The sequence below is a fragment of the Lithobates pipiens genome, unplaced genomic scaffold (assembly GCF_037356315.1).
Source record: "Lithobates pipiens isolate NorthernLeopardFrog02 unplaced genomic scaffold, aLitPip1_a1.2 Scaffold_8, whole genome shotgun sequence".
Classification (NCBI taxonomy): domain Eukaryota; kingdom Metazoa; phylum Chordata; class Amphibia; order Anura; family Ranidae; genus Lithobates; species Lithobates pipiens.
The window spans coordinates 137,515,065-137,530,496 of record NW_027507903.1 but is presented as its reverse complement, the minus strand read 5'-3'; the positions used below and the strand labels follow the sequence as shown (position 1 = coordinate 137,530,496).

The 15,432-nt window shown below is 43.4% G+C and overlaps 1 protein-coding gene across 1 annotated transcript in view; it reads left to right on the top strand.

The window, feature by feature from the left end:
• Positions 1 to 2,320, top strand: part of UBE2H (ubiquitin conjugating enzyme E2 H) — a 65,950-nt gene extending 63,630 nt beyond the window's left edge. The window contains exon 7 of the mRNA XM_077474146.1: positions 1,327 to 2,320. Coding sequence (XP_077330272.1) covers positions 1,327 to 1,451 — 125 coding nt within the window. The 3' untranslated portion in view covers positions 1,452 to 2,320. The remainder of the gene's footprint in view (positions 1 to 1,326) is intronic.
• Positions 2,321 to 15,432: the final 13,112 nt, after the last annotated feature.

Sequence of the window (15,432 nt, the reverse complement as noted above, 5' to 3'; positions counted from 1 at the left end):
GTCCCTCACCACAAAATTAAGTCAGCAGCTACAAATCTGTACGAGAAGGGGGGGGGGGGGGGGGGAGAGGATAGTGGTGTTTGCAGAGAGACGGGTGGGAAACAACTATAGGTAATTATGATTATAAAATACAGTGGTTGGGGGTAGCTTGGACCCTGGAAAGTTCAGTTTTGAATGGGTTAGGAACAAGTTTGATGGGTTAAAGATGTATATAGAGCTCTAGAGGTGCAGCCAGCTGTGTAAGAGGAAGCAGCTCTTTAGATATATAATGTGGAGAACAGCCGTTCTCCACATTTATATAGCTACAAATACTGTGGCGGCTGGCTTATTATTATGACACTTACCTGTCAAGGGATTCTACGATGATGGCTCCCAAGCCAATTTTTTAATTGGCTCTCGGGTGCTGCCATTCCTTGAAAGGGAAACAGGCAGTGAAGCCCTGTGGCTTCACAGCTGGTTTCCTACTGTGCATGCGTGAAGTGCGCTGTGCTTTTTCAATGGCCTGGCGGGGTGGAAGTGGGGGGACCAAACTTCTGGGGGATCTTGCCATGGCAGGTACCTGCTCCTCCTGTGCCAAATGTAGCAGCCGAAGGGGCGGGGGGAAAAAGGAAGCACACAAGTGGCTCTTCCCTTTTGGGTGGAGCTCCGCTTTAACAAGCATTCACGTCTTGAAATCATAACGAGATCTCGAAGTGCTTAAAGGCTAAGGTCACCTATGTAAAATGTACTAGCTCTTCCCCCCCCTCTTCCCGTGATAGCGGGCGGGGGATCTTCTCCCAACATCCACTGTCGCAATTTAAAAACAGTGTGGCTCTGCCCTCATGGCCGCATCATTCATTCAGAGTTCTGTGAATGAATGGACTAAAAGTCAGTGGCTTATAGCTCTCAATGAATTGCAAGGGTGCTGGTGAGCGCTCATTGATTCTTCACACAGTTCCGTAACTGCCTGCATGCATCGGAGGTAAAGGCAGACTGTGTACCAAGTCTGCAGGAGCCTGACATTGCACACAAAAATCTGCATTTTCTTATTATAAAAGGTTAAGTTCTCGTCCTAAAGAGGAATTTTTTTTGATGTGTGGGCAGCACAAAATGGAGCTATACATGTATTATTTATAGCCTGTGCATACTGGGTGGTGGTGGTTGAGGTGCATGGCAGAGGTTGTGAACTTTATTTTGTAATCTAAGATGTCAGACCTTCTGTCGCAGAATATTAAGATTTAGGAGTAAAGGATATTGTGTTTTGGTGGTGGTTGGGTGTTTTTTGGGGAGTTGTTAGTTTTTGGGGGTTTTCTGTTTGTTTTTTTAACAATGTCTCCATCACTCTAGAATACATCCAGAAATATGCAACAGAAGAGGCGCTTAAAGAGCAAGAGGAGCGCACTGGGGACAGCTCGTCTGAAAGCTCAATGTCTGACTTCTCGGAAGATGAAGCCCAGGACATGGAGTTGTAGTAGAAGAAAATCTGCTTTTCAAAAGTGAAACAAACACAAAGACTTTTTCCTAACCACGAGAAGCAGACTTTAATATTCATATTTAAACAAAGCAATTTTTTTTTATTACTAAACAAGGTTTTTATGAATAATAGCATTGATATATCACCCTTTAGGTTTTGATTTTTTTATTTTTTTTCCTGATCATTTCTGAACCCTAATGTGCATAGCGTATACCCCACATTCCATTTTGGTAGCTGTGTGCATGAGCTCAGCAGTCCAACATTGTGTGTTCCTTGAACTCAAAGGAAAGGAAAAGCAAAGCCAGGATTAACAACTTTGACTGCTGTGATCCATTACATTTTCAAGTAGTGTTATCATTCTATCAGCGCCCTGCCAAGTGGATCATGCCTCGGACTTTGCTGGAATAATATATTCTTCAAAGCAAAATGGTGAACTTTGAGGCATATTGTACTAAAACAAAAGCCTTTAGATTACTATAAAGGAAAATGCGCATCTGTGGGTCACCAGATGGTGCCGCCCACCATATTTTTTTTTTCTTTTTTTCTTTTAAATGCCTGCAAATTTAGTTGGGAAATACATTCAGATAGCCCCAAAGAGCAGGACTTCATAAATGCCTGTCTCAGGTTTTAAGTACCTTTTTTTTAAGTGGATGTATCCCCCCTCTCTTAAAGCCAAGACTGGGATGTGATTGGTCAAACTGCTGTTATACTGGTGTGTGCCATCTTGATGGAGTTCAATTGGTTGGATTTAAAGTTGTGTGGGCTGAACCCAATAGTGACCTGACCCATTGCCATTGTTTCTCTTCTACAGAAAGAGGGTGGTGAATTGTATGACTTCATTTACTTTCAAATATAGAGAAGACTACAGTTGTGCGTCTTTGTTATTTAGACTTTTTGATGACCTGTTACCACTGAATGTTTAACTTTACTGTCATATGTGTCAGTCTGTCCTTTTGAGGGGGGGGGAATAGTATTGCATTAAACAGCATAATCTTCCTTTAAAACACATTGAACTTCTGTATAAAAAAAAGCTGCAACAGATTGTTAGAAATATTTGGCAGGCTGTACAAGCACAAATTAGGTCACCCAACTTGGCAGAAGACTGTATCTAGTAATGGCTATAACCAGCCACATCTCACTGATATAGATAATTGCCAACTGTATTGTACATTTGAGCTGTGAAGTAGGTATTGGCAGTTAGACCCCTTTCACACTAGGGCATTTTTCTGGCGCTTTTGGTCTAAAAATAGCGCCTGGAAAGCACCTGAAAAACACCTCCCCTGCAACCAGAGTGTGAGAGCCTGAGTGCTTTCACACTGGGGCGGTGCGCTTGCAGGACGTTAGAAAGTCCTGTAAGCAGCATCTTTTGGGCGTTGGGAGAGCAGTGTATACACTGCTCCTCCACCGCCCCTGTCATTAAAATTAATAGGCACCGATGCCGAAGCACCTGCAAAGCACTTCGGCAGCTGCGCTTTTGACCCTTTATTCGGCCGTTAGTGGGGGTTAAAAGCGCCCCGCTAGCAGCCGAAAAACGCCACATTAACAGCAAATGCCCCCACCCCAGTGTGATAGTAGCCTTAAAGTATTCAGATTGAGAATACTTTATTAATCCCGAAGTGAAATTATTGCAACATTGTATAATATACAGACATCACCAGTGTGCAGTTGCAATCCTCAAAGTGCTTAGCTGCAGGCCTTTAAGTGTAACTAAACACACAGCAGTAAAATCAGTATGTATATGCAGTAAAGCATGCTTGTTATACTCTCTGTGGAACCTAAGGTGTTAATCCTTCACATTGTGTAAAAGGGCTGTTTGATCCCATCTTCTCTGATCCTCCCCTTCCACAGTCCCCATTCCATCTCCAGTTAGTACAGAGCCTTGGAGGCATTCTGCACATGCTCAGTTTGGTGTAAAGCTTTTGCCAACAGTTTTGAGAATGACAAATATAAATTTTCGCAAAGTCTGCTGCTTGAGTTTTTTTACGATGACAATTTGCATATACTCCAGAATATTATGAAGAGTGATCAGATAAATTACAATGAATTGCAAAGTCCCTCTTTGCCATAAAAATTAACTTAATCCCATAAAAAACATTTCCACTGCATTTGTGAAGAAGGCTTTGGGCACCCAAGAAAGTCCAGCAAGCACCAGGACCGTCTCCTAAAGTTGATTTAGCTGCTTGATCGGGGCACAAGTGCAGAGATTGCTCAGGAATGTTAGCAGGCAGGTCTGAGTACATCCGCATGTACAGTGAGGTGAAAACATTTGGAGGATGGCCTGGTGTCAGGAAGGGCAGACAAGAAGCCAATTCTCTCCTGGAAAAACATCAGGGACAGACTGATATTCTGCAAAAGGTACAGGGATTGGACTAAGGACTGGGGTAAAATCATTTTCCCTGATGAATTCCCTTTCCGATTGTTTGGTGCATCCAGAAAAAAACCTTGTCTGGAGAAGAAAAGGTGAGCGCTATTATCTGTCCTGCCATGCCAACAGTAAAGCATTCTGGGACCATAAATGTGGGGTTACTCTCAATTTTGTCTAAGAACACAGTTCAGTGAGCAACTTCTCCCAACCATCCAAGAACAATTTGGTGACGAACAATGCTTTTTCCAGCATGATGGAGCACTTTGACATAAGGCAAAAGTGATAACTAAGTGGCAAAACATCTACATTTTGGGTCCAGGGCCAGGAAACTCTCCAGAGCTTAATCCCATTGAGAACTTGTGGTCAATCCACAAGAGACGCATTGCCAAAAGAAAAAAACACGATTTCTGACAAACTCCAAGCATTGATTATTCAAGTCAGGATTTGGCCCAGGAGTTGTCAGCATGCCAGGGCAAATTGCAGAGGTCTTGAAAAAGAAGGGTCAGCGCTGCAAATATTGATTGCATAAAATTGATGTAATTGTCAATAAAAGCCTTTAACACTTATGAAATGCTTGTAATTATACTTCAGTATACCATAGTAACATCTGACAAAAAGATCTAAAAACACTGAAGCAGCAGACTTTTTGAAAATTAATATTTGTGTCATTCTCAACTTTTGGCCACCCCTGGCTGTATTGCTAGAGATTTTTTATTTATGGGAGGGTGCATGTGATCAGGGCTCATGCAGCCTCATAGGAACACTAAGGGAAATAAACTTCTTCTACAAGCTTTAACCAGGGCTTGGTACAAGTCACAAGACTATGTACTGCTGATGAGAAAAAGTACTTAGCAGATTATATTTACAAAATAATTGCATTTCCTTTTTCTGATAATTATGGGAGGCCAGATATAGTGAATGCAGGGTCCTGGGTTTAGTAACACTTAAAATGTATTATACGTATTCTGCATGTTAACAGTTTAAGAAATTTATCCTAAATTAAACTTTGAATGTCTGACGAAAGTAGAAAACCAGGATGGGAAACTTGAAAGGGGACCTGTCAACTTTTGACTCCTAGGCCATACACTAGTTCTGGGGTGATTGACGCTGAATGGATACAGCCCTGGAATTGGTATGTTCAGGAGTAAGACTGTCATTATTTGTAGGATACAGATTTGCTAGCACTTCCATAGCTGCTATGTGGAAAATAACATCTGTAGCAGCAATGCCATTGCTAAAAAGAAAATGATCCAGCTGTCTTGTATGACATTATTTTTTTTTATTTTTTTTCGCCATTCCCCTTTCAGGGCATGTCTAGCAAGTTTTTCCTTTGGTTATGGATAGTGAGCAGTATTATGCAACACATGTGTAGCGCAAGCTTTGTTTTTGTGCATAGGTGCCCCATACTTTCTGGGGGTTTGGGGGGAAGATTACTTCCATCTGACAGCCGACGGTCAACTTGTCAGAATTGCTCCCAGAGGATACAGCTGGCGGCAGTGTGTGTAAAACACCCCACTGCTGTAGTTTCAACAGTGATTGCAGTAAAGGGGTTAAAGCATAATGGTTGGACAAGTCACAATTTCCAGCCTGTAATTTTATTTCCCATTAGTAAGGGCTCTTTCACACAGGTGTACCGACAGGCGATCCGTTTACATCCGATCGCCCATAGAAGAAAGCAGGCTGTGTCCGTATCGGCTCTGCATAAATGGAGCCTACACCGACCCATCTTCTGTCAGAGTCCGCCTGTGTGAAAGATCCCCAAGACAAGTACTATTTGCCACTAGGGAATGCTCTGGGTGTGTTGCTTCAAGTGTTGCCTTAAAGGGTGTCTAAACCCAAGAACTAAAGTGTATTGTATTGCAGCTTACCAGTTTTTTTATGTGGTTGCTTCATTCATATATAAATTTTTTTTATTTTTTAAAGTCCTTTCCTATATTTTCACTTTGATTCCTTTTTAATACATTTTTTTTTCTATCGTTTTAATCTTATGATCCACTCCTGTTCTAGGGTCCCACTGCTCACTCACTATACTGTATCAATGGAGGAGCAGTGTTATCATAAGACAGGATGACAGAACAACTCTCCTTCTCCATACCATGGGGGGGGGGGGGGGGGGGGGGGGGTTCTGTAGTTCAATAAACTGGTAACCAGATTAATTTATAAGGGTGTAATGCAGCATACATCTCCCAAGATTCCTGGCAGGATTAACCATTATTTCAGTAGTATATTTCACATACCAAAGAGGCACAAATATTGAAAGTTCATTGTTTGGCATACACGTTAAAGTGTTGTCAAACCTTAAGTTTTTTACCTTCATGCATTGCTTGCATTAAGGTAAAAAACATTTTAGTGTTACCGTGCCCCCCCTCCCCTCGGTGAGAGGGAAGAAGAGATCAGCACTGTGCAGGGCTGCATCTTTTCTCCCCTTCCTCTTTACACTGCAGACGCAGGAGCCATTGGCTTTTGCTGCTGTCAATCAGGAAGTGGGCGGGCTTAAGTCCCTCTGTTTTAGTCTACGTAGACACAATTGGTCAGCATGAGAGCTTTAGCATAGGCATTTTCAGAAGGTTGTCGGTGTTCCCAATATTTCTGTTTAAATTAAATGGGTGAAGATAATTTTGTAAGCTACCATTGTTGACCAAGTTCAAAGGGTGCAGGCTCCAGTACTCATTCTGGCTTTGGCTTTACTACCAAGTGAGTCACTGACCCAGAACGAGTATGCTTCTGCCTCTCGCAGCCCTGGAGCCTCAAAAAAAAGAGAAACCTTGTGTAATGTTCTATTTTCTGTATAAATACACATTATTACATATAACTTCAGTTACCAAAGACCAGCCCTGCTGCAAAAACAATCTGTGAGGGACTGACTCATGAAACTGGGGTAAGAAAAATTGTTGCCTGGTAACCAGAGCTCTCGTTCCCTGCTCCGAGTGAAAAAGTGAATGCTTTTATGTCCTCTTAGGTTTTAGGGTTTGCAAGTCAGACTTTGAAAACCCTGTATCAGGGATATGCAATTAGCGGACCTCCACCTGTTGCAAAACTACAATTCCCATGAGGCATAGCAAGACTCTGAGAGCCATAAGCATGATACCCAGAAGCAGAGGCATGATGGGACTTGTAGTTTTGCAACAGCTGGACGTCCGCTTATTGCATATCCCTGCCCTATGCCATATAAGGTGGGGGGGCGGTCAACAACCATTATATTGGAATCTACCAGTAGATTGCGACAAGGTGACTGGTAGATTGCAATCTGGGCCTGCTGCCCCGCCATTCTAGAGCATCAAACAGACAGCAAACCAGAGAGAGTAGCAAGCCTCCTGGTTTCTGTCCCATGGACTACAACTATCATCCCTACTTGCGCTCTCCAGGGTAGTGTCAGCAGCAGGAAAGAAGAGATCTTCGGGTCAGTGTGAAGCAATACACTGGGCATAATGGTGTAGGGCTTTTTGTACACTGATATGCTGCTGCTTTCCCACACCGCGGGTGCAGTGTACCTGCAGCTTTCTTGCAGGTTTGCTGGCCTTAGCCATAGACTTTTTATAGCCTGTAGTTTTGCTGCACTTTCAGAAAGTGCACCTAACCCAGGTAAGTTGTGGGTACAGCCCGGTAAAAGTTAAGATGTGTTTTCAGGTCTCCCCAACCGCACCCCTTTTACCTGCACTGGGCAGGAGTGTACACATGTTGCAGCTGCAGCAAGAGTTCTACGCCCTGTCATTGTTAGTGGCTGTAGCATATTCATATTCGATATGTTGCTTTCTCACCACCTGATTTAAACCCACGATTGCTGTGCAATGCACATGATTGTGACATAGGACAATCGGGAGTTTAAATCAGGTGTGAGGAGGTGACACTGTGCCCATGATCTTTGATGTCTCCCATGTTGTTCAGGTAGATCTCTACCCCCTATAAGGTTGCTAACCCTTGCCCTATACTCTGTATGTAATGCTAGAATGTTTCCTTGCATGTTACAGCATGTCAGTCTATTATAAAGGTAACCTTTAAGAGCTTTAGGCAAATACCCTACAAGAACGTGCCATCTCTATTTTCTGCACAGCTGTGAGCCTGTTTTAGCCTCGCACTGATGGATCCAATGATGCCTACATGAACTGGAAATGGTGTATGCACAGTATGTCACGCTTTAGCTTCTGGAAAATGTTATGGATTTTCGTGTAGGTTTTCCAGAAGTCTAGGTACATAAATTTTTGGTAAGAGCAACTTTTACTATATGTGCTATTATACCAGGGGGAAAAAAAAAAAAATGACCTCCCATCAACCTGAAAAGGCCACTGATCGTAAGTGAAATAGGGAGGTATCCATGGCTGAACTCAATCTGAAAATGCATGCTAACTGGCTTTCATTCTGACTTAAGCCGTGTACACATGATCGGAAATTTGGCCAGCAAAAGACCGATGATAGCTTTTGGACAGAAAATGTGATCGTGTGTATGCTCTATTGGACTTTTGCTGGCCGAATTTCAAAAGAGAGCATCTTAATTTTTGCTTCGGGGAAAAAGGTCCTATCCGAAAATGCGTTTGTGTATGCAATTCTGACCCACAAAAACTCGCTCAGATTCAACTACGAGACAGAAGCTACTGGCTATTGAACTGCCTTTTCCTAGTCCCATTGTATGTCGCCACGTTCTTGACAGTCGGAATTTGGTGTGACCGTGTGTATGCAAGACGGCTTGAGCGAAATTCCGTCTGGAAAACCATCAGAGCTTTTTCCAAAATTCAGATTGTGTGTACGCGGCATAAGAGCTCATTTACACTTGCTTAGACACACATTAAAACACAGCGCTTCAACATGCTTTTTTGAAGCTTTATTAAAGCTTGGCAGATGCCCTGGTTGTTGATTTTTCATACATGCAATACCTTCAAAACAAAGCCAAGCTAAAGCTGAATTAAAGCCTCTCAAAAGCTGTAGGTGTTTCAAGCGAGCTTTGTCACTTCTATGGAGACATTGAAGCACCACTAAAGCAACATGGTGTATCATTTTTTGAAGCAAAGCAAGGTGTAAACAGGACTGTAAGCTATCCATTTTATTTAGTGACAGAAGCTTTGACTGGCGTTCAGAGAGCTTTAACAAAGGGTGTCCGAAGCCATGTTTTGAAGCAAGTGTAAACGAGCCCTTGGGCTCTAATATATGGAGTTGCTGAGCTTGAACAGTTGTGCAAATAAGGACTTTGGAGTTTTCTCTTACTCTGCTGTAGATCAGTAACTGAGGAATTAGTATAATCAGCGGGCTGTCATGATAGCCTGGTGACTGCCATTTTCAGGACTTCATTTCCCTAATAAAGTTGTACAATCTGGGACTTAACCTTTGGGTGGTTCAGTGGAAATGGAGTTGGCTAAAGGATATATACCAGGCATGTGCAGTCAGGGGGCAGGTGAGGCAGGGCCATGAACATAAAAAAAAAAAATTGAGCTTTGAGGGTCGTAGTTTGGCGACCTGGGGGCACAGAGACCCTGAATTTGGGGGGTAGGTAGCTGAAGTCCTACCCCACCACTGGTCAGTTTGGGGCTCCCATCATCTATGGTTTCAGCACTATGGGGCTCCTTGCACAGCCTGTCAGAAGTTATTTACAGAGCAACAGGTTTAAATGCAATTGACACACAGCAGCAGACTGAGAGGATGAGCTTACAGTGCCTCTCCTCACTTCTTGTCATAGGCACTGAGCTCAATGGCCAGCTTGGAGCCTTGGACAAATGGTAAAGTACCATTGGCCCAAGCTGTCCAATAAAAATGCGGCAGTGGAGGCTGTCCTCTCACTGCAGTGTCATAGAAGGGGGCATGTGTCTAAAAGAGGACTTGCTGTCCTTTCCATCTCAAACTACTGGTTTCCGGTCTCTTTCTTGTAGCCCCCTGCACTGAAAAGAATACTGCATACAGCACTTGTTTGTTTGTTTTTCTCTTCCCTTTTTTTTTTCCAGCACATACCATGTATGTAAATTTCTCTCATAGGGAGCCAGGCTTTTTGCCTTGTATTGTGCTGGGCACTTTGCCTAAAGGCGATTAGGCTGGTTGCAAAGGGGGTTTTTTTTGTTTTGTTTTTTGACAATTGGGTATTCTTTAAATAGAAATGATTGCTGCATTCATTAACCGCTTCTGGCCTGTCCCACATATATGTACTGCACCAGGGAGCCCCTTCAGCGCACAATCATGCACCTGTATGTCATTTACATTTCTGGGTCTGGGGCGCGCATGCGTGCCACCGGTGATCCGCTCCTGCTGTGATTGGACACGGCAGGAGTCACTCAGCGGATCTAATGGACCTGGTGATCGTTCCCAAGGCAAATTGCTGTTCTGTGAGAGGGGAAGATGGAGATCCTGTGTTTCTGCTAAGCAGGAACATGGATCTCTGTCTTCCCTGAGTCAAAGCACCTCCCACACAGCAAGCACTCCCTAGGAACACATTTAAACCTTTGCTCTCCCCTGATGTTAACTCCTTCCCTTCCAGTGTCATTAGTACAGTGACTGTGCATATTGTTTAGCACTATATAAGTGGCACTTAGTGTGTGATTTGTTCACCGCAATATCGCAGTCCTGCTATACTAATAAAAAAAATCACTGATTTCCGCCATTACTTGTAAAAAAAAAAAAAAAAATCCATAAAAATATCCCATGGTTCGTAGACGCTATAACTTTTGCGCAATTCAATCAATCTACACTTTTATTAGTTCTATAGCCGAGGAAAAAAATATATATATATTTTTTTAAATTGGCAGTCTTTTTTTGGTTTATAGTGCAAAAAATAAAAACCGCAGAGGTTATCATATACCACCAAAAGAGAGCTCTATTTGTGGGGGGAAAAAATGACATTGATTTTATGTGGGTACAACGTTGCACAGCAGCGCAAGGGTCTGTTAAAGTAATGCAGTGCTGTATTGCAAACAATGGCCCGGTCATGAAGGGGGGGAGGGAGGGTAAGCCTTCCGGAGCTGAAGTGGTTAATTTAAGAGAAAATGCCGCTGCAAAGTGAACAGCTCATTTGCCTTTTGTAAATCTACCCCGTCACGTTCTGATACACTTTGCAGTTGTGTTTTCCCCGTTCCCCAGTACAGATTAGTCCTGACACAGCTGTCCTGTTCTAGTTCATGCATTTCTTTCCTAGGAGTAAAGCTATTCCAGCCACACCCACCGACCTCATATTCCTGCTGTCTGGGATACGCTGCGTTCAGAAATATAAATACAGCTCCAAAGAACAACAACAACGTGAGGACATTGTGTGCTAGCTGCCTCCACGCTACCACTTCTTTCCCTATATAGCAAGGACTTTGCTTCCTCTCCATTGCTGTATAATGATCCTCTATCCCAGCTCTGACACAGAGTTTATTTTTCCAGCAGAGGAGCATTCTATTTGTTAAGTGTAATAAAGTAGATATAAATGTGTTTGTAGCTTGTGCTTCCCTTTAACCACTTGACCACTGGGCACTTAAACACCCTTAATAACCAGACCAATTTTCAGCTTTCGGTGCTCTCGCATTTTGAATGACAATTACTCAGTCATGCAACACTGGACCTATATGAAATTTTTGTCCTTTTTTTCACACAAATAGAGCTTTCTTTTGGTGGTATTTAATCACCGCTGGGTTTTTTATTTTTTGTGCTATAAAAGAAAAAATACTGAAAATTCTGTAAAAAAATGAATTTTTCTTTGTTTCTGTTAGAAAATTTAGCAGATTAGTAATTTTTTCTTCATAAATTTTGGCCAAAATTTATACTACTACATATCTTTGGTAAAAATAAGTACAAATTGGTGGATATTATTTGGTCTTTGTGAAAGTTATAGAGTCCACAAGCTATGGTGCCAATATCTGAAAATTGATCACACCTGAAGGACTGACGGCCTATTTCAATTCTTGAGACCCTAACATGCCAGAAAAGTACAAATACCCCCCAAATGACCCCTTTTTGGAAAGAAGACATTCCAAGGTATTTAGTAAGAGGCATGATGAGTTTTTTGAAGTTGTCATTTTTTCCCACAATTCTTTGCAAAATCAAGATTCTTTTTACTTTTTTTTTTTTTTCACAAAATTGTCATATCAGGTTATTTCTCACACACAGCATATGCATACCACAAATTACACCCCAAAACATATTCTGCTATTAGGCCCCTTTCACACTTACGTCCCGTTCAGGCCCGCCTGTCAGTTTTTCAGGCGGACCTGAACGGGTGCTCCATAGAGCTCTATGGAGCGTCGGATGTCAGCGGTGACATGTCCGCTGACATCCGACCCGCTCCGATCCGAAAAAGTGTGACGGAGGAAAAAGCTATTTTTCCATCCGTCTGCGGATCGGATCGGATGACGGACTGCGGTCCGTCGTCATCCGATCTCCCATAGGGGAGAGCGGCGCTGTGACAGGTCCGTCCCTGCACAGTGTGCGGAGACAGACCTGTCATCTCCCTGCTCAGCGGGGATCACTCCGCCGAGCAAACGGACATCCACGGGGCGGATCAGAACTGATCCGCCCCGTGTGAAAGGACCCTTACTCCCGAGTATGGCGATACCACATGTGTGAGACTTTTACACAGTGTGGCCACATACAGAGGCCCAACATGCATGGAGCGCCATCAGGTGTTCTGGAGCACCCAGGACAATTCTGACATTTCTCTCCTACATGTAAAAATCATCATTTATTTGCTAGAAAATTACATAGAACTCCAAAACATTATATATGTTTTTTTAGCAAACACCCTGGAGAATACAATGGTGGTCTTTGAAACTTTTTATCTCGCACGGTATTTGCGCAGTAATTTTTCGAATGCTTTTTTTTGGAAAAAAAACAGTTTTGTGCTTAAAAAAAAAAAAAAAAAACACAGTAAAGTTAGCCCAATTTTTGCATAATGTGAAAGATGAAGTTACGCTGAGTAAATAGATACCTAATATGTCACTCTTCAAAATTGCACACGCTCGTGGAATGGCGCCAAACGTCGCTACTTAAAAATCCCCATAGGCGACGATTTAATTTTTTTTTACTGGTTATATGTTTTGAGTTACAGAGGAGGTCTAGGGCTAGAATTATTGCTCTCGCTCTAACGTTCGCAGCGATACCTCACATGTGTGGTTTGAACACCGTTTTCATATGTGGGCGGGACTTACGTATGCGTTCGCTTCTGCATGCGAGCACATGGGGACAGGGGCGCTTTAAAAAAAAACATTTTTTTTTATTGTTCATTTTACTTTATTTATTTTAGTTTGACATTTTTTTCCCCAAATAATTTTTTTGATCACTTTTATTCCTATTACAAGGAATGTAAACATCCCTTGTAATAGGAATATGGCATGACAGGTCCTCTTTACAGTGAGATGTGGGGTCAATAAGACCCCGCATCTCACCTCTAAGCTGGGAAGCCTGAAAAAAAAAAAGATTCTGGCTTTGATCGTATTAGCGATTCGGTAGAAGCACCGGAGGGCGGCGGGAGGGGGGGGGATGTCTATGGCTGGGTATTGCAGGGTATCACCGACTATGGCTGGGTATCTCAGAGTATGGCGTTGCAGAGTACTGCGTTGCAGAGCATTGCAGGGTATTGGCGGGTGTTGCAGAGCATTGCAGAGTGTTGCAGGGTATTGGCGGGTGTTGCAGAGCATTGCAGAGTGTTGCAGGGTATTGGCGGGTGTTGCAGAGTGTTGCAGGGCGTTGCGTAGTGTTGCAGGGCGTTGCGTAGTGTTGCAGGGCGTTGCGTAGTGTTGCAGGGCGTTGCGTAGTGTTGCAGGGCGTTGCGTAGTGTTGCAGGGCGTTGCGGAGTGTTGCAGGGCATTGCAGAGTGTTGCAGGGCATTGCAGAGTGTTGCAGGGCATTGCAGAGTAATGCAGGGAATCGAGGGGTTAATTTTCGGTGAGCAGCGATGTGGGCACTGCAGATGCAGCCCACATCGCTGGGGGGCGCGCGAGAGCAGAATTCTGGGAGGCCGTTAATTAACGGCCTCTCAGAGTTAAACAACCGCCCTGAAGCCGTTAATCGGCAATGGGCGGTTGTTAAGTGGTTAATAAGCACGGCTACATGTTTAGAGTGCTCTCACACAGCAGTTATATATTTAAAGGGGGGGGGGGGGGAGGGAGGGTGGCAGCAAAGAAATATAGCATATACAATTGTAATTGAATGTTCTTAAAAATGACCTTTCCATTTCAATCTGCAGTTCTAATTTTCTGAAAATGCAATCCAATGCAATATGGGTTACCTGGAGGTGTTCTGTACAGAAAATGTGTACTTAACACACCCCAGAAACCTAATTTCCTGCTTGTGTGATTGTGTCACTGATTTTTCCAGAAGTCCGCACTAAGATACAAGTCTGATTTTAGGCATCACCTGGAACGAACGTTTCATTTTTGGTGAGATACTCCCAATAGGAAATCACGTCTAAAAGGATGCAGGCCCAGTACATTTCCTCATTAGTGCCCTGCAGGTGCACAGCTGATTGATAATTATGTAACCACTCCAATTAGACCCCTTTCACACTGAGGCAGTTTTCAGGCAATTTAGCGCTAGACATAGCGCCTGTAAAGCACCTGAAAACCTCCCATGTTGCCCGAATGTGAAAGCCCGAGCTCTTTTATACTAGGGCGGTGTGCTTGCGGGATATTAGAAAAAGTCCTGCAAGCAGCGTCTTTTTGGGGCAGTTTGGGAGCGCTGTATACAACGCTCCCAAAACGCCCCTGCCCATTGAAATGAATGGGCAGCGTATCTGAAGTGCCGCAACACAGGCATTTTTAACCCCTTTGGCCACTAGCGGGGCTTAAAAGCGCCGCTTAAACAGTGCTAAAGCACTGCTAAAATAAGCACTGCTAACGCACAGGGGCGGCCCCAGTGTGAAAGGGGTCTTAGACTCACTTGGCACAGGGCATAGAGAAACGCACAAGGATTTCTTCAGAATAACAAAAGGTAAGAATCTGCAACAAAGGTTGTTATAATCCCTGCAATGTACATAGATCACCCAGAGGGGAATGTTTTCTTCTCAACAAAAGTGGAGTTATGCTTTAAGGGTGACAATATGATTCCCAGCTGTAGGAGGGACCTGTACTGATCTGATTCTGTAGGCTGATAGTTTGTAGAATAAGTATTCAAAGTGATGGGGCTCTGCTGTTTAGGTGGCTGAGCGTTGGTTTTACTGCCCACCTGAACTGTAACCATATAGCCAGACAGGGCTGTATACAGGCAGTGCCCACAATGCTTTGCTTCATGGTCAATGCATTTTTTAACTAGCGCTGCCATACTGCAAGTACAAGCCAAATACCATGTGAAATTGCCATTTGGCAATAAAAAAAGGAAATGTAAAAAGAGAACCGTTCAGGAACGAAGCCTTTGTACCATTGGAGTGCCCCTATAGCGAGATGCAACTGCACGATGACCTTGTGTGCCGAATGTTTAATGCTGCATTGATGTGTAAAATTGGGTACACACTGTTTGAAAATCAGCCAGTTTCGCATGAACTAGTCGGCTTTTGGTCAGTATATACAGAAGCCAGTCTAACAAATGGCTTTTGTTGCAGGGCCAAGCTGGAAAAGCAGCATTCAATCAGCACTGATCTGTGTATTCTGGCAGGGGGGAGGCCCATCCCCATGTCCGAATACAATAGCACAATTGCCACACCAACATTGCTTGTGTTGGTATGGTAATC